The 21,827-nt window shown below is 40.9% G+C and overlaps 1 protein-coding gene across 1 annotated transcript in view; it reads right to left on the bottom strand.

The window, feature by feature from the left end:
• The window catches only part of csmd2 (CUB and Sushi multiple domains 2), a 338,433-nt gene that overhangs the window by 148,720 nt on the left and 167,886 nt on the right, over window positions 1-21,827 (bottom strand). Inside the window, exons 7-12 of the mRNA XM_070541492.1 lie at window positions 10,903-10,980; window positions 7,968-8,055; window positions 7,184-7,308; window positions 5,061-5,182; window positions 3,172-3,275; window positions 1,226-1,338 (exon numbers count right to left, since the gene is read on the bottom strand). Of these exons, the coding sequence (XP_070397593.1) occupies window positions 1,226-1,338; window positions 3,172-3,275; window positions 5,061-5,182; window positions 7,184-7,308; window positions 7,968-8,055; window positions 10,903-10,980 (630 nt within the window). The remainder of the gene's footprint in view (window positions 1-1,225; window positions 1,339-3,171; window positions 3,276-5,060; window positions 5,183-7,183; window positions 7,309-7,967; window positions 8,056-10,902; window positions 10,981-21,827) is intronic.

The raw sequence follows: 21,827 nt of genomic DNA on the forward strand, positions 1-21,827 counted from the left end.
ATTTTGTAAATTGAAGCACAGAAAAGAATAGACACAAAGATGTGTCGTTATTTTAGAAAAAGTTTCTGTTTCGATACTTGAAATTAATTAAGTAAATAAATTACAATGATTCAACATTCTCAGCAGCAGAGTTTACTGTGAACTTGCTCTCTTGCATTAATACTTGGCTGCAAGCATTGCATTTTCAAAAAGGCAAAGGCCATTGCTGAGTGTGTGTGTGTGTGTGTGTGTGTGTGTGTGAGAGAGAGAGAGAGAGAGAGAGAGAGAGACAGAGGGAGACTTACACTTAAGTGTATAGAAAAGTGTGTGAAAACTGGTTTTACTGTATTTGCAACTAAACTTGATGATCAGGCCTAAAATACAAGTAATTGAATATGCAAATGCGGTTTAGGCAGTTCCAATCTGGGAGGTGAAGTGTTTCAGAGCGTCTCTTCCCCTTCATTAAGTCAAACTCATTGTTTTAATTACACGTTGCTTCAGTCGCTGCTCTACTGTCTGTTATTTCTACTGATGAAAAACCAGAATGAGTGGGCTAGGAGAAAGACTCACTGGGATATTAGGAGGTGGAACGTGGACTTACCTATAAAACATGAGTTCAAACAGAACATCCATTTCTCCGTTAACCCAAACCCTCAAAACAAGCTGTCATTACACAGAATCAGGCAGTGGGACAAAGGGATCAGATATTAATTAATGTTTAACAACTGTTTCTGACCTCATTTATGTCCGCTGAATCAAACATGATGCAGGTAATTAATCTAAACACATAATAATGAAATGTCAGTTTGTTGCATTAGCCACCATCGGCTCTAGACGTCTTGTTGTTATAATCTAGTTCAGCAACAGATTTTTCAACTTCTGAAACTCATGATCATTTATCCATATTTACATGCATACAGGAGCTTGGTTTAAGCTGCTCTGGGATGGTAGGGGCAGCAGTAGCTCGACAGGTAGAGCGGGTCGTCCAATAATCGGTTGTGTCTTTGGGCAAGACACTTAATCCACTTCATCTGCTGGTGGTGGTCGTAGGGGCCGGTGGCGCCTGTGCTTGGCAGCCTCCCCTCTGTCAGTGTGACCCCAGGGCAGCTGTAGCTACATCGTAGCTCATCACCACCAGTGTGTGACTGGATGGATGATACACTGCAGTGTAAAGCGCTTTGGAGTCCTCTGACTCTGAAAGGTGAGTGTGATTAGCAAAGTGGATGTAGTGGACAGCCACGCTTACCTTCATAAGACACCTTAAAGCCGAGGGAGCCGCTGGTGTCGTCTGTTTTGAAGTTGAGCCACATTTGGTGACTGGTGCTGACCACGAGGTCAGGAGTGGAGGTACCAGACAGGCTGCAGAGCGACAGAAGCACAGGTGATTCAGCACGGATGTCAGGTTCATGTCTGCACACACTGGTTGTTGTTGAGTGAAGTGATGATCATTAGCAGACATTTTTATTTTTACTGCATCATAAACAACTAAAGTCATTCATTGCCTAACCATCCGAACACAGCCTACTGTTTACTTATGCTGTTTTTTAGGTTGTGTGTGTGTGTGTGTGTGTGTGTGCCCGTGGGTGCGTGGGCCTAGCAAATGGATTGTGGGATGGGGGTGTAACTGTCATTGTTTTTATATTTGTGGGGAAGGGATGGGAATCTGGGTTATATGGGGTCATTTTAACCTGTTAAGCATTTGAGCTGCATTTTCTTTTGATGAAAAGTGCTACACCAATAAAGTATGATTGATTGATTGATTGATTGATTGATTGATTGATTGATTGATTGATCCAGTTCCACTCTAAGCTACTAATGCCCATAAGAAACTTTATATTGACCCTCTGGAGACAGATATTGCAGATTTGCAACGTTAAAACCTACATACCTGGTTACTCCACATACGTATTTCATGAGCATCTTTTAACTCAGAAGAACCCCTGAAGGACTTAGTTGTTCGTCCTTTTATCAAAACTTATCTTGAGCCTGAGAGGGTTAACACCTTTAATGTAAACCAGCTGGGGACAGGAAGTGGGAAACGCCACATTGTTCCTATTGCAACATTAATAAGGAAGCGATCAGGGTTGTAATATTAGTGATGGTACGATGAGTCCATGAGGCTTGCCTGGTCGTCCTAACCCTAACCCTTCTGTGGACACATGAGAGGAACATGACACATTTCATACTGGCGCCAGAATGTTTCCAGGGGTTTACGTACGACTCCCAACCTTTAAAGCTGTATTTTTATGTGTTTACTTTTGCAGCCATACGTAACATGCTCTCTGATGGTGACTAACATGTTACAGTAACAGCTGCTCTTCATCACCTGTCCAGTCAAAGCTCCATCACCCAGGCTTCTCCCAGTCCTGCAGGTGGATGTAAGGGCTGCTCATGAAAACACTCATTTCCCCTGCTGCTGCAAACATCAGCAGCTACTTAACAACGAAACACTTTCATTGATTGTGACTCGGCGCCTGTTAGCACCACGGCTATGACTGCAGCAGTTACACACCTCTGGCTTTAGGGAACACGGCATTGCTGCTACAGGAGTCGTGACGAATAGAGACAATATTGTGTAGAGGAAAATCAAACCGAATCGCTGAAGTATTGTTTCGTGTTTGTGTTAAAAGTCCGTGCACACAGAAGATGTTTGACGTTAATAAACCTTCCAAAACCCCCGCTTCATTTACCTCCAACCCCTTTCCCACCCCAGCAAGGCAGCATCAAATAAAAGCCGATCCATAAAAACTTTATTAAGGTGGTAAATTTCAGCACAATTAATAACTACATCCTGTGAATTGTTATGAAGCATCTGGTAGCTCAAACTCCATCTAAGGACATCAATGTACAGTTTGCAACGCTGGGCAACGCGGCTGTGATATTGCTTTTATTACTGAAAAGAGACATGAGTGACAATGTGGTGCAACATCTATTTTTCATGCACGCCTGCATCAGGCGGTGATGAAATCAAAGAGAAACGGCGCCAGTGAGAAATAAAGGCTGGGGGCAAAGGAAGAGAGAGGGCTCTGCAGGGAGGAAGAGCCACAGCAAACGCTCCCACACAGGCAAAGGGTGAGGAGCAAAGGCAGAATGGGATTTCACACAACAGCAGTGGCAAAATGAAAATGACTGGTAATCCAGAGAGGTTACAGAACAAAGCACAGATATGGAGGTTGAAAAGAAGGCACTCACACGTGAAAGATGGTCTTCTGATCCCCCACCAGCTCGCCGTCTCCCACCGTCAGGGTGTCATAGCCTCTCTCCAGGTCAAAATCCTCAAATGTCAGCTTGATTACCTAGACAACAGCCAAGACATCACCCAGACAACCGTCACCGACGGAGGCAGGAGCCTTCCAGAAATCAGGAGCAGAGCAGAGACCACCATTCCTCAGTGTTACTGAGATGTTCCCATCTGCCATGATGGATGTTCAACAATCTTTAGGCGGCCTTTACTGCGTTTGACTCCCAGTCTGCCTATAATAAAATCTTGCTCTACTCAAAGATCTGATCGCTTGGCAGATGCTCTGAACAACCCAACACTGCGCTCATCAAAGCAACAGGAAGTCCGTTTCACCAGACGTAAAGCGGGGATTTCAGGCTGTTCTCAAGGCGAATGCATGTCCCAACGAGTCCTGGAAGGTTTTCAGAAGAGTTATACATTGTGCTGTAACGAAGAGGAACAAAACTGAGCAATTCATTTGGCTTCAGTCGAAAGCTGTATGTGGGATAAAGACAAAACAAGGTCAAAATCCAAATAACGCAAACAGTCAAAATCAACTCCGATGAAATTTTGCAGGAAAACACCCAAAACACACTCGGGTGTGATGAACTAAGACATCCTGTGTCTCTTAAACGCTCGCCGCTGATTTCTGACAAACTCTTAATGTTTTCAGAAGGCTGGCAGAGCCAGGCCTAATGAAAAAGCTTGTATAAATGCAAATTGCATTCTGTCCTATGTCAAAGCTCACGCCTAATGAAAATTGCCAAGGTGGAGAGAAAAGATGGATGATGTGTGGCCAAAGTAGGTCAGATCACTCGATAAATAGAGTTTCATACCAGCAACTCATCTCCCAGCTGTCAGGTAAGAAACAGCAGAATAGAGTCAGCCGCAGCGCCGTTCAGCACCGGGATGTCTGCATGCTGTTTTAAATAAAGCTGGAATGTTGGAAAACTTTTGCCGGAGGAACTCAGACCATTTCTGACGCTGGTGAGACTTTGAATGATTCTGAATACATGGAACCGAAGATCTTTAGCAACCAGATGACAAACAGCTCTTTAGGGAGCCAATGAGATGGCTCCCTGGTGCTTCTCAGCCTAAAACCTAAAACTTTCATCCCCTCGGCGCCGTGCACTTCCCAATGTTTGCTATCTCCAACAGCTAATTTGGCATCTTGGATTTTGCAGAGCAGAGACTGCAGTGTCCCTGACACTGAAGCAACAAAATGGCCTCTTTTAGTTTCCCGGGACATTATGACGAGACACCAGACTGAACCCCCCATTAATCATGATGTCATGAGATTGGATTTAGGTCTGGATGAGCCTTGTGATGTCCTCGGCTGTGCCTCGGCTACCGTCTCCCCTCGCTGAGCCAATCCAGACAGGAATAGAGGCTGTAAACAGAAAGCATCTCCATCTGAAGCAGCAAGGCTCAGCCTAAAATACCAGCTGCCGCCTGCTGGGCGCACCCCCTAGTGTGTTTCATACTTGAAAACAGTGGCTGGGGTTTTGTAGGAGTGTGCTGTTCCTGACTCGCCTTCCTTCCTAACTTTCCACACTCCTCTTAAAGGCTTTGTCAGACGTGGGTTTGAGAGCGAGATCTGGCCCCGCCCGGAGCAGCTGGATGGCCTTGAACACGAACCAAAGTCAGTGAAGATGCTTGTGCTATCCTCTAACCACACTCTCAAATCCTGCTCATCATTCTCCTGTCCCATTCACCCTCTTCCTCTGGTGCTGCAGGTTTGTCTGACACCTTGCTCTGTGGGTCGGTGGCTCATATCCAGTGTTTCCTCGTCCTTTATCTTCCACACGCACCACGCTGATCCGCGGCATGCCGATCGGCTCTCGCGTTCGTGGAGTCTTACCTTGGATGTGTCGGTGGCTGTGATGACCCAGGTGCAGTTGGCGTTGTTGTCGTACTGAACGGGGTAGTTGGGAGACGTGATGACGCCACTGGGTCCTTTTAACTGACCTCCACACATGGGTGCTACGATAAAAACACACAGAGATGTCCTGGATCAGCTGCTAAAGTAAGCAGTCATGCTGCAGATGCCTGTCAGAGTCAACCTCTAAAGTCAGCTTTCCTTCTTTTCCCCAGTTCTCTCTGGTGTTTTTGGTAAAGCTTAAGTTGTATTGCTCCTGTCATGTTGTGCTCTACAGTATCTGTGGAGGTCTGAAGGAATCAGCATGGGAGGCCAGTATGAGCCTCGCGTAGGTACACACACAGAGGTTCGGTCAGGGCTCTGAAGCTCTCTAAAATTAGAATCATTAAGCTGAACTAAAAAGCTTCGCTTTTTTATTCCTAATACAAGAAAAATGTTCCGCTGCTATGTTTTTCAAGAACAACCAAACATCCAAGGCTGCAGGATGATAGAAAGATCAGACGTGTATAAGCTTTCTGCTCACGAGGCTCAGAGCTTCGTTATTCAGGCATGGAAGGACTGGACTGAACGGTCCAACCCTGCAGAAGATTCGTTATTACTCATTAATTGGATTCAAGTGTGTTGGAAGCCATGAAATCGCATTTATGACAGCTTCACTGCTATTCCGAGGATGTTTAGGTGATAATTGGCAGGCCTTGTTATGACAAACTGGATTTTATCCAGGATGGCAGACCGGTCTGACTTTGTTTACTCAGATCCAGAGGCGAGTCCGCCGGTCCAATCCAGTTTAACCAACAAGGAACGAGTCATTAACAAATATCCTTATTGACGGGAGTAAATGAGGAGTTAGCAGGCAGAGGGGTACATAGAGCATGAATAAATGAATTAGGTCTAACAGGGCTCTTTGGATTCTCTCTTATTAAAATGTAAAGGAAAGCTGATGGATTTAAGCCAATGAAATAACTAACATACAGTGAGGGTGATGGTTAATAACAGACTGTTGGTGACATCAGGTAGAAAGCAAAAGTTCATCAGCATGAACAGGAACCTTCAGGAATAACGGCTCGTCTGCATCTGAAGAACCCAGCGCGGCTAGTTCTGACAGCAAACACCAGAACCTGCCAACATCTGGATATTCTCCCTGACCTGGGCATGCCTGAGGATCCAGGAGAATAGTTGTGAGTTTCTCTACAAGCAACCCTCAGACATGAGGAGTGGATTTACCTCCTTTCTGTTCATGACACCTGGTCAATCACCAGTCAGTCTGAGACACTTCTGAACATTCTGCAGACTTCTGAAGAACACCTGTGAGGGTTTGTCTATCCTTCAGGAAACAACCACTTATTTGAACCTTATCTGTGTCGTTTTTCTTTTAGGACCATGTTTCACTTTTATTTGAGCTCAGAAGGTATAGACAGAACTTTATGGATCTCCGTTCATCAGCTGTTCTTCTCCCAGAGCCTTGTTGCACCTCTCCTTCAGAAAGGGTCAGAGCTGGGTTCGTTTTTTCATTTGATTCCTCTTTATCCGTAGTTCTGCTCCAGATCAGGCTTTAGAAACGCACTAGCTTCCTTCCCCTTGCTTTGGTCCTTAAGCTCCGCCCATATTCCCACTGACGTGTAATGGATATCACTGTTGTCATGTGACATGTTTGAGCAGAGTGGGTCTTGTTTAGTAGGAAATGAAGCTCCACTCTAAGTCCAAAGCTTTTCCTCTGTCCAAGACCAGTGCAGGAAAATGATAAATGCTGATACTTTAGCAGTGCTGTCATCTTCAGGCTTGTTTCACTTCAATATGCTTTCATTACAGGTGCTTGTTCTGGAAAAAGAAAACCAGCAGCACCAGTAAAGGTGTGGGAGCATCAGTTTGCCTGTCTTGTTGACTACAAAGTGGTCATGAGTGGGGAAGACAGGGGTGATGGGCAGCACTACACCAGCACGTCGAAGCAACAGAAGCTAAAGGTCAGTCAGGCCACTCACCAAAACACCACTGAACGCGGAGAAAAGAAGGAAGCAGATTGCACGCCGCACAGACTGACGGCAGCCTCACAAGCAAGCATGAGCTGCAGAAACGTAAATAGGTCAAATGGACACATCAACGTTTACCTCTGCAGATGGGCCGCTCATCACTCCAGCCTACATAGCTGTCTGTCACTCTGAGGCAGGTGATGCTCTTTGAACCCTGCAGCTCATAGCCCTCATCGCAGGAGAAATGCACCGTCGCCCCTCGCCTGCAGGTAGAGAAAAAACAAAAAGCAAGGTGAGATGAAGGAGAAACAAGGAAATCTGTTTACTCGGAGGACACACACACACACACACACACACACACACACACACACACACACACACACACACACACACTAGTCTCTGTGCCTGTGCTGTGATTTCGACGAGTGCCAAATGGCTGGATACAGATGACACCCATTTGTCTGTATTACAGCTGACCGCTGATACAGACTATAGCTTTGACAGGAAACAACATCCCATAATTCCCATGGTAATATCAACCTGTTACTGAGCACTGGTTAAAATGCAGGAGACCCATTTCTGTGTTTGGTCGGGTAGTCGGCTGATGGTGCATGTGCTGGAACCGATTAACAACACCCAGTCAAATACAATATTAAGAGTAATAATAGTAGTAGTAATAATAATAATAATAATAGCAATAATAGTAATAATGATAATAGTAATAATAATACTACTACTAAAAATAGTAATAATAATAATAATAATAATAATAATAATAGCAATAATAGTAATAATGATAATAGTAATAATAATAATAATACTAAAAAAAAAAAAAAATAATAATAATAATAATAGTAATAATAACACAAGTTATAATAATAATAATATCATTATTATCGTCTAATCAACTCCTTTTCTTTACCTGAAGTCGGATCCTTTTCTTTTTCCTCGATCTGGAACCCCCGGATCCGGACACATGTTGTGTCCTTGTGCGACGCCCATCTGAGACACTAGTGAGAGGAAACATTTCAGATCTAATGACCTTTGTTTTAAAAGCACTCAAACAGGTTATGTTCGGTCCAAAGCCAAATATTTTAAAATCCTCATGATCGATTCCAAAGACGAAGTAAAGGAGTTTGAGCTCATTTCCACAGTTTCATCTTCAATTATAAAAGGTAGATTTTATTTCTCAACTCCAATCATGATAAAACACATTTGTTAGAGTTTCCTGAGAAGATGCTGACATCCGCTTTGCATCATTGATCCAACTGCAGACAATAACTCCTAACTGGGTTAATGATTGTTAATATCAGAGCTCCGGCGCCATGCCATCTTCAGTCCGCCTGTTAAATAGCATGCCCCACCAAAAATGACTGTGACCAACACTATGGTGAATCTAGATTGAACTAGCAATCTTTTATTATCGTATTCCTTTTTAAATTCATTTAATCAAGCGTATGTAGATGTAAGCAGTCTTTTAAATTGAGTGTATGTTTATGAGTGTTTTGATGATGTTTTCATGTGTTTTTATGCTTTGATGCTGTTTTTATGTGTTGTGCTGACGCTCCGACTGCAAATGAATTTCCTAACGGATAAATAATGTGAATTGAACTGAATTTAACTGAATGTCAAATCAAGTCACTGGGGAACAAAGAGTGGAGAGGAAGTGTTAGAAGGGGTCAGATAAACTTAGGATGTTTCTCAATGCCAAGGAAATTTGCCTTGATGTCTTGGCCCTGCGCCGGTTGCCAAGGAGATACGTCATCAGGAGCCACCAAGTCGTGTTCCAATGTTCATGTTCTACCGAGGCGTGTGTTCTCCGTTTGTTAGCCGTTTAGCTAGCTGGGCAAGGATACACGGGAGGTGTCTCGTAACCTGGCCCTGGTCAAAAACTACCCAGAATACACCACGGTATTTTCAAAAGGATGGTGGATCAGAAGCCGGCAGCTACTTCGGGGGAAAATTTCAAGTTTAAAAGTAAATCAGCTAATTGTAGCCATTGGGCTGATATCTGACATGTTTATTTTTGGATCCAAAGAAGTTATATATGGTTGGTTAGTGGCAGCTTTGGTGGCTAGCGGGTAGTAACTCATATATTTAATTTAACAAATATATATACAAGTATAAAGTAAAAGGCTTGTTACATATTTATATTAAAACTTAAACATGTAAAATATAACGTTATCTACCATGTCAAGTGATGCAAGTCTGTTCCACTCAACCATTTTGTTTGACCAAGGAAGGACAGTGTCCTCGTAAGCAAGGCGCCTGGCCTAGTAAGACATCGCCTTGTGAGGCCAGGTGCCTTGACATTGAGAAACACCCTTGGTCTATCAGAGGTCAAAGGTCAGTGGATCATGTGGATGGGACACTTGCTCATTGGGCCCAGTGTGAGAGGTTTGAAAAGCAGGGGTCAGCTGCAGATGAGAGGAGATCTCACCACGTCTCTAACTGTCCTACACCCCGTTAGGACACATTAAGCCCTGCTGCGATTAGCTTCAGTCGTCACTGGAAACAGCAGCGACAGCCAATCACCTTTTTTTCTGCTTAGATCTCCATTTCAAAATGAGACCCTGAATCATGTTCTAGCTGGACTTGGGTAAACCAATCAGAGGTCCCCTATGAAGCTCATCCATTCAGGAGCCCATCAGCACATCCTAACACACCTGCACAGGTGTGTTGTTGGTGAGTCAGGTCTACAGGTCAGCTGTATTTGCAGCTCCGCTCTGAAATGAGCGGTCCGTTTGTGGACAGCAGGTTTACCACTTTGTTCACAGAGGCAGATGGTTCCACAGGTGCCAGTTATCGTTGGTCAACTGTTTTGTTTTGTTGGTTTTTAGGATCTCCCCTGTTGCATGGATCGTGTCTGTTAGGTATTTGGTGAAATTGTGCTTTTTATGACAGGAAGAGAAGGTTTTATTAAAATGATTGAAAAATAAAAATCCTTTTGTGGTTTGGTGATTTTATGGAGGAACAGACATGAAAGAGAAGTAAAAGATTGTGCTGAAAACTAACAAAAGCAATTACAGCTGTCAGTCAGCTGTCAGAGAGGTGTGTTTGTTAGCTCAGACTGTTGGATTTCCAACAGTTACCCTTTCCTCCTGCCATAGAGTTAAACAGAAGAAACTTTGAACAGGAGGTCAAACATCGAGCAAATAACAAGCTTTGAGGGGAAAGGACACTTCATTACTCCAGGAGAGAAAAGTTTTTGCTCTTATTAGTTTCTTGGACAGACAAAGCTGACCAACTCCTGAGGCTGCTTCTGTGGTGACGAGTGGTCACAGATGTCATTTTCCAGCTCTCTGCTCTCTCACACAGACTCTACAGCAGACGGGGAGCATTACTGTTCATACAGTCCCAATCAGTGCAACAACTAATTATCACAGCTGATAATAGCTGTGTTGAATCTGCAAGAGCAACCTGGAGATGTTCTGTTTGAAATGACCTGCCTGCATGACTCATCCAGTCCAGTGCTCTTCCTGCCTCAGCAGAGAGGCTGATCATGTCGGCCTCTGTTCCCTAGAGCGCTGCAGATGAAAGAGCGCTGGATCTCCAGTGATGCACTGCAAACTAACCCAGTTAGCTAATCAGTTCAGGTCAGACTAAGGGTTAGGTCTACCAAGCAGAAGTCATGAGTGGAACCGAGGGTTCGGGTACCCAATGATTCGTGTGCAGCTAATATAAAAGTCCTTACATTACTATTATTAATTTAAGTATCCAGTTTCTGCATGCACACTGTTGCCATGGTTACCTATAGATTAATGCAGACCTGGAGTTCTTCTACTGCAGGCAGAGTGGGCTTTATACCTTCTCACATTGAAACAGTGGGGCAGGAATAATGAAGGTGTGTAACTCACACACTGACAACTTGTGGTGGTTATCCTTGCTTGGCAACATCTTCACACCTCGAGATTTGAGTTCTGTCATCTTCTTCACTGTGGAGGAAACAGAGGAGGAGCAGAACGTGAGACAAAGACACCGCCCGACTCAACTAGTGGCTCCGGGTCTGCAGGATGTAATATTCAGGCTGCTGAACCACTGGACTGCCACGGAAACGGGACTCACTTTAATAATGACGCTCACATTTTTATTTGATGCATTTTCTTCGGTTCTCCGTCTACAGAGGGACGATCGGGATCACCTGATTATGACATGACTATTTCCTTTGAATTAAAATCGATAGCATCAGGAGAAACTACATTTATTTATCTATAATAATTAAGCCTGGTGAAAATTACAGAGGATAAAAGATAAGTCACCACTTCAAATGAAAATACATTTATTAATCAATTAAAATAGACAAATCTACATAATCACAGATTGTTCTGACTATCTTTAATCTTTAATATAATAAAAAAAACATTTGAAGGTTTACAAGTAAACACACAACTTATACAATTCAAAAATGGGTACAGGCAGAAGCATAAGCTTATAACCCTAACCCCCCTAACCATTTGAAATTTAAACAAAATTTTAGAATAGCATACAATACCATAATTTATACACCATTGTTGAAATTTATGAGACTATATTAATACCCCCGTTCTTGCTTTATAAAAAAATAACCTTTAATATTTTATGCATATTTTTTCATTGACTTGATTCATAATAATTCATCACATTTGGTTTAAACATACCCTTAAACTTGAACAATTTTGAACAATCTTTTTGCTCCTGGTCTAATTTATTCCACACATCAACCCCAACACAAGAAATACAAAGTTGTTTCATTTTAGTTCTTACTTTAGGCTTTCTAAACATTTTATACCCTCTGAGATCATAAACACTCTCTCTGATCTGGAACAGGTCCCGAGTTTGTTTTGGCATCAAATTATTCATCACTTTACATAAATTGTGCACCTCTAAGGTTTTGTTGGTGTTTCCCCACACTTCAACACAATACATGAAATAAGGCAGAATTAAGGAACAGTACAAAAGATATAAAGCTATTTCATCTAAAAATTCTTTAACTTTCTCAAGAACTGCTAATGATTTAGAAAACTTTGCTTTAACTGAGTCAATATGCGGTTTCCCATTTAACTTTTTCTATGGTTATGCCAAGAAATTTTATTTCACTCACTCTTTCAATTTCTGTTATTTATTTTTCAATGTGTATTCACTGTAATTGCTCTATTAGTAAATATAATAAATTTAGTTTTATTTAAGTTTAAAGTTATTTATTTAAGTTAAACCAACACTTTAATGCATTTTATTCTTTCCCAACCTTGCCCATTGTTATTAAATGTTTCCCAAAACTTAGAACATTTGTATGATCTGCAAATAATATGAAATGTAGTGATTTTGAAACTAAACATATGTCATTAATATAAAGAATAAATAACAAAGGACCTAACACTGACCCCTGTGGGATACCGGTGGTTACCGTCAGTAGCTGTGAATCAGTGTTGTTAATGTGGACGTGTTGGAGTCTGTTCTCTAAATAACTCTTAATCCAGTAATAGGCCACACCCCTGATGCAATATCTACACATTTTTTGAGTAATAAGTTATGATTGACTGTATCAAAAGCCCCTACAGCATATTGTTTGTTGTCAATTGCATCAGATATTTTCTCCACTAGATCAACAATTGCCAGAGAAAATGTCTGATCCCGTCTAAAACAATATTGCTATTCACAAAGAATAGCATGATGCACAATAAAGTCACACAATCTTTTATGAAATATTGTTTCTAGTATTTTGGAGAATTGAGATAAAATAGAAATTGGTCTATAATTAGAAAAGTAATGTTTGTCTCCAGCCTTATAGATAGGAATGACTTTTGCAACCTTCCTCCTTTCAGGAAATCCTCCTGTTTGGAGAGACTGATTACAAATATGTGTAAGTGGGTTGGCTATAATCTCAATGATTTATTTTACAACAGACATATCAAATACATGTAAATCTGCTGACTTTTTACTTTTAAATTTATTATCAATTGTTATAACTTCATTTTCATTTGTGCCTTGAATAAATATGGTTTTATCTAATTTTGTTATTTTACTTATGACATCAGCATCTAAATTAGTATTTGCTATATCCTTTGCCAAATTTGGCCCAATTTCAGTAAAAATACTTATTTAATTAATTTGCTATTTCTTCAGACTGATTAATTTTTTGATTATCTTTTGTTAGAAAATTATTTGGAAAACTATTAGTGCCACTACCCTTTTTATTATATCATTTAATATACGCCACATGTTTTTAATATTAGATTTATTTCCTTCCAATAATTTACTATAATAATTTATTTTACTAGAACTCATAATACTTATTAATTAATTCTTATATATCTTATATTTCTGTTCTGCTTCCTCCATTCTTTTCTTTTAAAAGTCTTTATACAGTTTTTTTTTCCTGCAAGCCTTCTGAATCCCCTTAGTTATCCACGGCTTTTCAGCATATTTATTCTTATTTACCTTATAAAGCAATGGGCATTTTTTTTCATAAAGAGTAGTAACAATATTTAAAAAATGTTCATAAGCCATATTTACATCTTCCACATAAACCTCATCCCAATTTTGTTCCATTAAGTCAGTTTTAAATGAGTTAACTGCTTCTTGACTTTTTAGCCTTGTAACAGCAACAGATTGACTTTGAGTGATTACAGTTGTCCGTTGTACGAGTGTAAAAACCGGTAAATGACCAGATATATCAGTAATTGTAGGACCACTTAACACATCATTTTCAAGAATATTTGTAAAAATATTGTCGATCAGTGTCGCGCTAGTTCTTGCAATTCCAGTTGGCCATGTTATTAGTGGATACAATCCCAGACTAAACATAGAATTAATAAACTCTTTATTTGCATTTTGCATTTGAGGATTTAACAGGTCTTTAGAGCTGGAAAAGGAAACAGAACTGACGAGCTTGTTTCAAGGGAACTGCTGTGCTTTTAAACCCAGAAATACTCTAAAACACGATTCCTAAACGGTACTCTACCTCCTCAATGGTGCAATGACTCGCTGCTGTGAAAGCACGTGAACAGCTGCAGCACAAATGGCTCACTGCTTTTCAGGTTTGTCTCTTTTTCCTTTAGAAAATGTACCTTTCTTCAGAAACAGGAAGCACCACCTGCACGTGTTCCAAGTGGGAATACATTAACCAGTCTGACCTAAAACTAAATCTTTATCAGGCTGATTCTACAAAACCATCAATGAAATAAAAATATCCTCTATTTCAATGGCACAAACCTACATTTTTCTTCTTTTGTGATGGACCTTCTGGAGCTATTAGCTATGATCAGTGTTTCTGAGGGGGCACGCTAGATCAGGTGGGGGAGTGGGTTGTCCAGTCATCGGAGAATCCAGGATCGATCCAAGGAATTCTGCTGTTGTTCCTGTCTATGAAGGCCTCACCTCTGTCAGTGTGTCCCAGTACAGCTGTGGCTACAATGTAGCTCATCACCATCAGTGTGTGAATGTGTGTGTGGTATGGAAAGTCCTCTGACTCCCACAGGCTCGATACAAATGCGGGTCAGTTACCAATTTTCATAAAGAGAATAAAAACATTCTTAGGAAATTTAGAAAAGATTAGATGAAAAGCATGATGGGGGGGGGGGGGGTTACACGTTTAGGACGATTGATTAATTAGAAGGCAATGATGCGTGCACTTGGAAGGCGGAACCTTTGTCATTGATTTCCTGGTAGACTGAATATCACTGACGCACACAACAATGTGCTAACGGCTACTAAAATGGAATACTTTAAAGGAATTGCCTTGCTTGGACTGCTGCAGTGTTTGGGAAAACACATCATCCTCTTTTTTTAACTTGTAAAAACAAACTTCCTGAAAACTGCGGTTTCTGTGATGCGGACATTTGAGAAACAAATGGCACATGCTGCCGGGTGGCACCAGAAACTTTACTTTCTGTCAGTTTATTATATGTTTCTGAGACGAGTGACTGTCTAAACATCGCGTGCGTTACTATAACTCAGCAACGAGGTGTGTTGAAGTGGTCATCAGCTGATCAGGAGCTAAAGGGGCAGTGAGTAACGAGAAAGTTGTGTTCCGGCTGGAGATCACACCAGATTCGCTGCTGCAGGCATGAATCTGCAGGTCTGCAGCAGTCCCCTTCTTGACGTGACAGCGGGACTTCCCATGTAAGGAAGGTCTGCTCACCTGTTCACTGCTCTGGCAGCCGATCATTAAATCCTCATCCTGATCTTATATCTTCCCATCATCCTCCAGTCATCCAACTGGAACCAGTTAGTGTTCCTGATCATTCTCAGAATATGTCACGCCTGCTCTGGTGTTAAAAGTTAGTAAATTTAAGTCCAAGATCATGTTTGTGCTGTTCTGCTGTCATTTTTGAAGATTTTTATTTATACATATGTTTTTACTACATTATGAGAACTAAAAATGCTACTAAAAACACCCAATTATACAAACAAGTGAAACGGAAACATTTTGAATCTGGTGCAAAAGTCAATTTATTTCTGTATTTAAACAAGACAGAGAAACCATTTAACCCTTTAAGACCTGCCATAGAACAAGTTCTAAAGAACTTATATTTACATTTTTACATGCTGTGGTGCCATTTTTTGGAGTATTTCAACTTTCTATACATCAATACAACCCTTACATTCTAAATTTCAATTATATAAATGTAAAATCTCATAGCAACATAATATTTGACTTAAAAATGCAATTATCTACTGTATACAGAAATTGAAAATAGTTTTTAGTTTTAACACATATTTTTCATTATACAGAAAGGCCACACCTTTATCCCTCAAAATGGTCAATGAAAAAACAGTTTCACACAATCCTTTCAAACAACCCTAACCATTTGAAGTGCTTCCATAAATTAGTTTCTGAGATATACTCATTTACATAATCTGTAACAAAAACATAAATAATAATAATCAGCAGGAGTCTGTAACGATTAAATTTACATATTATTTAATGAACCATAAGACATGAGATTCCATAGAGAATATGAAATCAATCTTATGGATCTTTGGGTACTTTTAACGAGAATATTGGAACTTTTTATTGCAGGGATTATGTAACCACTTCGTATTAACTCAGAGACTAAAGAAAGAGAGTCAAGTTTTAAAAGTTTAAATATTTATTACTAAACAAATTAAAACTAGACTAAATTTAAACACTAAATGTATGGTGTAACTAAGGTGAAGTGAGATGGAGAATGGTGTAGTGTGGAATGTTGCTCAGAATCAGCAAATCCGGAGAAACGATTAGTTCTGATGGGAGTGAAGATGATGTTTTCGTGCTAAGCTTTGATTTGGAGATTCATAACACACATTGAGACGCCATTCTGTCGGTCTAAGTACCCTTGGCGGAAGTCCCCGTCTAGATCAGGAGGTGTAGAAGTCCAGCTTGGACCTTTCTGGAGCCGAAGCTTGTAGCAAAGCCGCGGCCGTCGACCAGACCAGTCTTTGAGATACTTCTGGGTCATGACAGTTTATTGGCATCTAACAAGACCCAAAACGGGGTCGTGATGGTTCAGCTTTTATTCTGAAAGGAACCGTTGCAGCAGGTGGAACAGCAACAGAACTTATCCAGCTTGTCGTTGGTTCTTTCGGCTGAAGAGGAAAGTTACGGATTGGCCACTCCGACAACTTCTCTAGAAAGCTTTGAACTGGAGTTAGATGACGTGGGCATAGTTTTATAATTTGGATGCTTTGATTTACGGTCAAATCAAAAAGGGACAGATTTACCAAGCACCACCAAAACCACGCCTCCGTCAGATCTGCACGATTCTGATTGGATCAGTAAAAGCAATGTGTCCTGTGTCTTAACGCTACGTGTAATCAGTCTCTAGTGGAAACATTTAAAGTTATATTACTTATTATATACTGTAGGATTATAATATCAAGTAATTATTATTTTCATTTCACAAACTGGTTCACATTTTATTATTGACTAACACTTTGTTTGATTAGCTTACTAAAAATAGAGTTCTTTGATTTATTAAAAAGAAAGAGTCCTTTGTCTTCATTCTTCTCTTGGGCTGGAAAGGAAACAGTTTAGAAGCAAATGCACGAGACCTTGAGCAATATCTCATGCAGATTAGTTCTTGCTGAGGAGAGGGGGGAAATTACTTTTAGGTGGAAAACAGTCATTTCATTCCGTTACAAGTCTAACATAATAATGTAGAATATTTGTAGCTAAATTTTCAGTAGTATATAGTTTTCCTTTTCTCTCACTAATAATAAAAACAATAATAAAGAATACTGCATGAATATATACGTGAGGAAACTGAAACTTAAACAGCCTCCGATGCTGAAATGGCATCAACTGCTTCGAGGATGGAGGATATACCGTTTGGCGGGTTTGTGAGTCATCAAAACATTCATAGTGGTGTGTGTGTGTGTTGAGAGTTTGTAGTGAGTGTTTGATGTGTGTAGGATGTGTTTGTCTAAACGCATTATTGCAAAAAAGCACAAGAAAATTCCAAAAGACTGGGACTAAGTACTACAATTCGCGAGAAAATTACGCCAAAGCAGGTGATTGGGTGAGTGATAATCATGTGACAGATCAAGTTTACAACGTGATGACGTTTATTCTAGCATGTGAAGCCCTGTGAGCTGCAGACCAGAACAACACAGCGTCTGTGTCTGAATGAAAACGCTTTTCTAATTTGCGCATTTTGGTAGTTTTTTGCAAACTCATTAGCGGAAATACGCAGCGCTCTGGGACATGTTTAGTGTGTGAGATATAAGTGTAATTCCTCTGGTTTAATATGCCCAAAAAAGTTTTGTTCTATCTCATATAGTTTCAGTTTTACAAGCATTTGAACACATATATGCAAATGGGAGCGCCGGTTAAAGGCTCAGGAACCCTTTGCAGGTGTTTTCTATTTGCAGTTACACATTTTAGTTGATTTGAGTTTTGTTTCATATCACAAAGTGACATTTGAATAAATAAAATGCATTTTTTATCAATTAAAAGAGCTTCAATATAGAGTAATAATATCCCTGTCTAATATTTGATTCTTTTTATTATTTAATATATACATTTTCTAATTATTATATATATCTTTTTTAAACATTTCTTTGAGGGCTCATTTTCCTCAACAATTAAAATGTGATTAATTTTGATTAATTAATTACAAAGCCTCTAATTATTTAAGTTAATTTTTATTCATCAAGTCCATCCCCAATGGTTTGCCAAGGCATACACCATTTCAGTAAATAAACTATTCATGTTTTTTTTATTAGACCAGTTGTCACTTCGTTGCTGCTCAATGCAAGGTAAGGCATGCAAGGTAAGGCACTGGATGCCTCTAGTGAGGAGCTGAAGATGCCCGTAAACACTGGGGCCAGCTCTACAGCACAGTGCGTCAGAGTGGCAGGAGAATGTGTAAGGTTGTGGTGGAGGTATGTGATGTGAGGACCTCCTGGGTGGAGGTGAGGAGGAGGGTGCGTTCCACAGTGAAGGTGATAGCTCTGGTGTGTGTGTGTGTGTGGGGGGGGGGGGGGGGGGGGGGATGTCTCTATTGTTGGGACTGGATGAGGGATGAGACCTGCCATGACATGTGGGGTCCCCCAAGGCTCTATTTTTGCTTTTCAATCTCTACATGTTCCCCCCGGGTCAGGTCATACAACAACAACATTAACCTATTATAGTTATGCAGATGACTCCCAGATTCAATTCAATTCATTTCAATTCAAAAATACTTTATTAATCCCAGAGTGAAATTGATTGCTGTGGTAGCTCAGAATAAAGAGAATAATCAAGTTATCTAAGAGTCATTGTATATTTCAATGGCTGTTGGCAGGAAGGATCTCCAGTGGTGGTCAGTGTTGCAGCGAAACTGAAGAAGCCTCTGACTGAAGACACTCTTCTGTTGTCAGACAGTCTTGTGAAGAGAATGCTCAAGGTTGTCCATAATTTTCTTGATTCTCTGGAGAATCATTCTTTGCATTATCTCCTACAGTGGTTCCACAGTCGTCCCAGAACAGATTCAGCCTTTTTTATTAGGCTGTTGAGCCTTTTCAGGTCCCTGCTTCTGATGCTACTACCCCAACAGACGATGGCTGAAGAGATTACACTCTCAACAACAGACTTGTAGAAGATCTGCAGCATCTTGCTACAGACATTGAAGGACCTAAGCATCCCCAAGAAGTGCAGTGTGCTGTGTCCCTTCTTGTAAATGACTTCGCTGTTCTTTCTCCAGTCCAGTCTGTTGTCCAGGTGAACTCCAAGGTATTTGTATTCCTCAACCATCTCCACTTCTTCTCCCATGATGGAAACAGTGTTTGACTACACCCTGTTTCTTCTGAAGTCTAAAATCTTCTCCTTTATTTTGTTCACATTCAAGGTCAGATGATTGTTTCCACACCATGCCACAAAGCGCTCCACCAGCTCTCTGTACTCAGCTTCCTGTCCATCTTTGGTACACCCGACAACTGCAGAGTCATCTGAGTATTTCTGTAGATGACAGGTCTCTGATTTGTACTGGAAGTCTGAGGTGTACAGGGTGAAAAGGAATGGTGAGAGTACAGTCCCCTGTGGTGCTCCAATGTTACTCATTGCCTGGTTTGATGTGCAGTTCTTCAGCCTCACAAACTGTGGTCTGCTTGTCAGGTAGTCTTTAATTCAGGCGATAGTTGAGGCCTCCACCTGTGTCTTCTGGAGTTTCTGGCAAAGTACATCAGGCTGGATTGTGTTAAATGCACTGGAGAAATCAAAGAACATGACCCTCACAGTGCTGCCTACTTTGTCCAGATGACAGTGGGTTGGTTGAAGCAGCTGGATGATGGCATCTTCAACTCCAACTCCATGGCTATAAGCAAACTGCAGCGGGTCCTGATATGTTCTAGTTTGCTTATTCAGGTGGACCAACAGGAGTCTCTCCAGGACCTTCATGATGTGGGATGTCAGGGCAACCGGTCTGAAGTCGTCATTGACTGATGGGCGAGTTTTCTTTGGAACTGGAACAAGGCAGGATGTCTTCTTCAGGACTGGAACCTTCTCCTGGGCCAGGCTGAGGTTGAAGAGGTGCTGCAGAATCCCACAGAGCTGCTCTGCACAGGCCTTCAGTACCCTGGAGCTGACACCATCTGGACCTGCAGCCTTGTTCCTGTTCAGTCTCTCTAGCTGCCTCTTCACCTGACTTCTAGAGACTGATAGGTGGGAGGGGGAGGTAAATGGGGCAGCAGCATCTCCTGACTTGGTTGAAGACAGATTTATAGAACCAGAAGAGTCCATGACTGCGTTAGAGGACAAAAGAGCTGGCGTGTGACAGGAAAATGTTGGATCAGAGGAGGATGGGATGTATGATTGGCTGGGGACAGGCGAGGAGGATGCTGGGTTTGTTCCTGAACTGAACCTATTGAAGAACTTGTTCAGTTCATTGGCTGTATCCAGGCTGCCATCTGTGCAATCCTTCCTCTGCTTGAAGCCGGTGATCTTCTTCATCCCTGACCAGACATCTCTGATATTGTTCCTCTCTAGTTTGTTCTCCAGCTTCCTTCTGTATGCCTCCTTGCTGTCTCTGATCTTGATCTTCAGTTGATTCTGTATACTCCTCAATAATTCCCTATCTCCCTCCTTGAAGGCTCTTTTTTCTCATTTAGCTGATTCTTCAGTTCACTGGTGATCCAAGGTTTGTTATGAGTAGGGATGTCTGAAACGAGTATCCGGTACGGATAAAGCATTTTTGACGAATACGAGCATGAAACGAGTAAACCTCGGAAATATCTGTAATCGTGCTGAAGGAAAATCCTCATTGGGTAACTGACTGTCTTCACAGTCTGCCCGGCTCATCCACGCACACACACAGACAGTAACGGATCTTGCTGTGCTTGCTTCACTGTTGCTCACGTTTCTTCAGTTTTCCCTAGGTTTTCTTCAGCTTGCCCCTTTTTCAGTTGAATATTTAAAGTTACTTTTTTCGTAACTTACTGTACATGGTGCATTTGACAAGACAGAGCTGACGTGCTGCATTAACTCACTACCTCCGCTCCGGTCGGGTTTTTTATTTTTTTAACTCCATCTCTCTCCCTCTCACCCTCTCTATCTCTCTCAGACACACACACCTTAATCAACATTGTTTTGTTTAACTTAGTGTGGGGCAAAATGCCATGAACGTTAAGAAAAAAATCCACAAAAAAAAATATATATATATATATGTATATGTATATATATATATATATATATATATATATATATATATATATATATATATATATATATATATATATATATATATATATAAAGTTGTGTTTGGTTCTAGCATTTCATATTTCCTAGTTCCTACTGCATGAGTTCAGATATATTAATCCATGCACTTAAATATTAGTGTTCTGATTTTATTGAAACACTTGTGCTGTAATAGTTTCTTTACTATTGTGATCAAAAATATTTATTCTCAATTCTGAGGCTGCTCTGTAAATAGTTTTCAAATAAACCACACACATATCAACTTCTGATCATTCCATATCAATTTCAGACTTAAAATAATGTATTGATGTAAACCACACCCACTTCTGGTTAAACCACGCCCACTTCCGGTTATGCCACACCCATTCCGAGTACAGATACAGATACAGATAATTTAGTTGGTTGAACAGATACAGATACAGCTCCAGATAGTGGTGTACTCGCTCATCCCTAGTTATTAGCGAAGCATCTCCCTGTTCTGGTGGGTATGATGTTGTCCACACAGAAGTTTATATAGTCAATGACACATCCAGTCATGGCATTGATGTCCTCTTCATATCCTTGGCAGAGAGTCATCCAATCTGTGGTCTCAAAACAACCCTGCAGGGCTTCTTCAGTGTCCTGTGACCATTTTCTCACAGTTCTTCTTGT

The sequence above is a fragment of the Nothobranchius furzeri genome, chromosome 11 (assembly GCF_043380555.1).
Source record: "Nothobranchius furzeri strain GRZ-AD chromosome 11, NfurGRZ-RIMD1, whole genome shotgun sequence".
NCBI classification, from domain to species: Eukaryota; Metazoa; Chordata; class Actinopteri; order Cyprinodontiformes; family Nothobranchiidae; genus Nothobranchius; species Nothobranchius furzeri.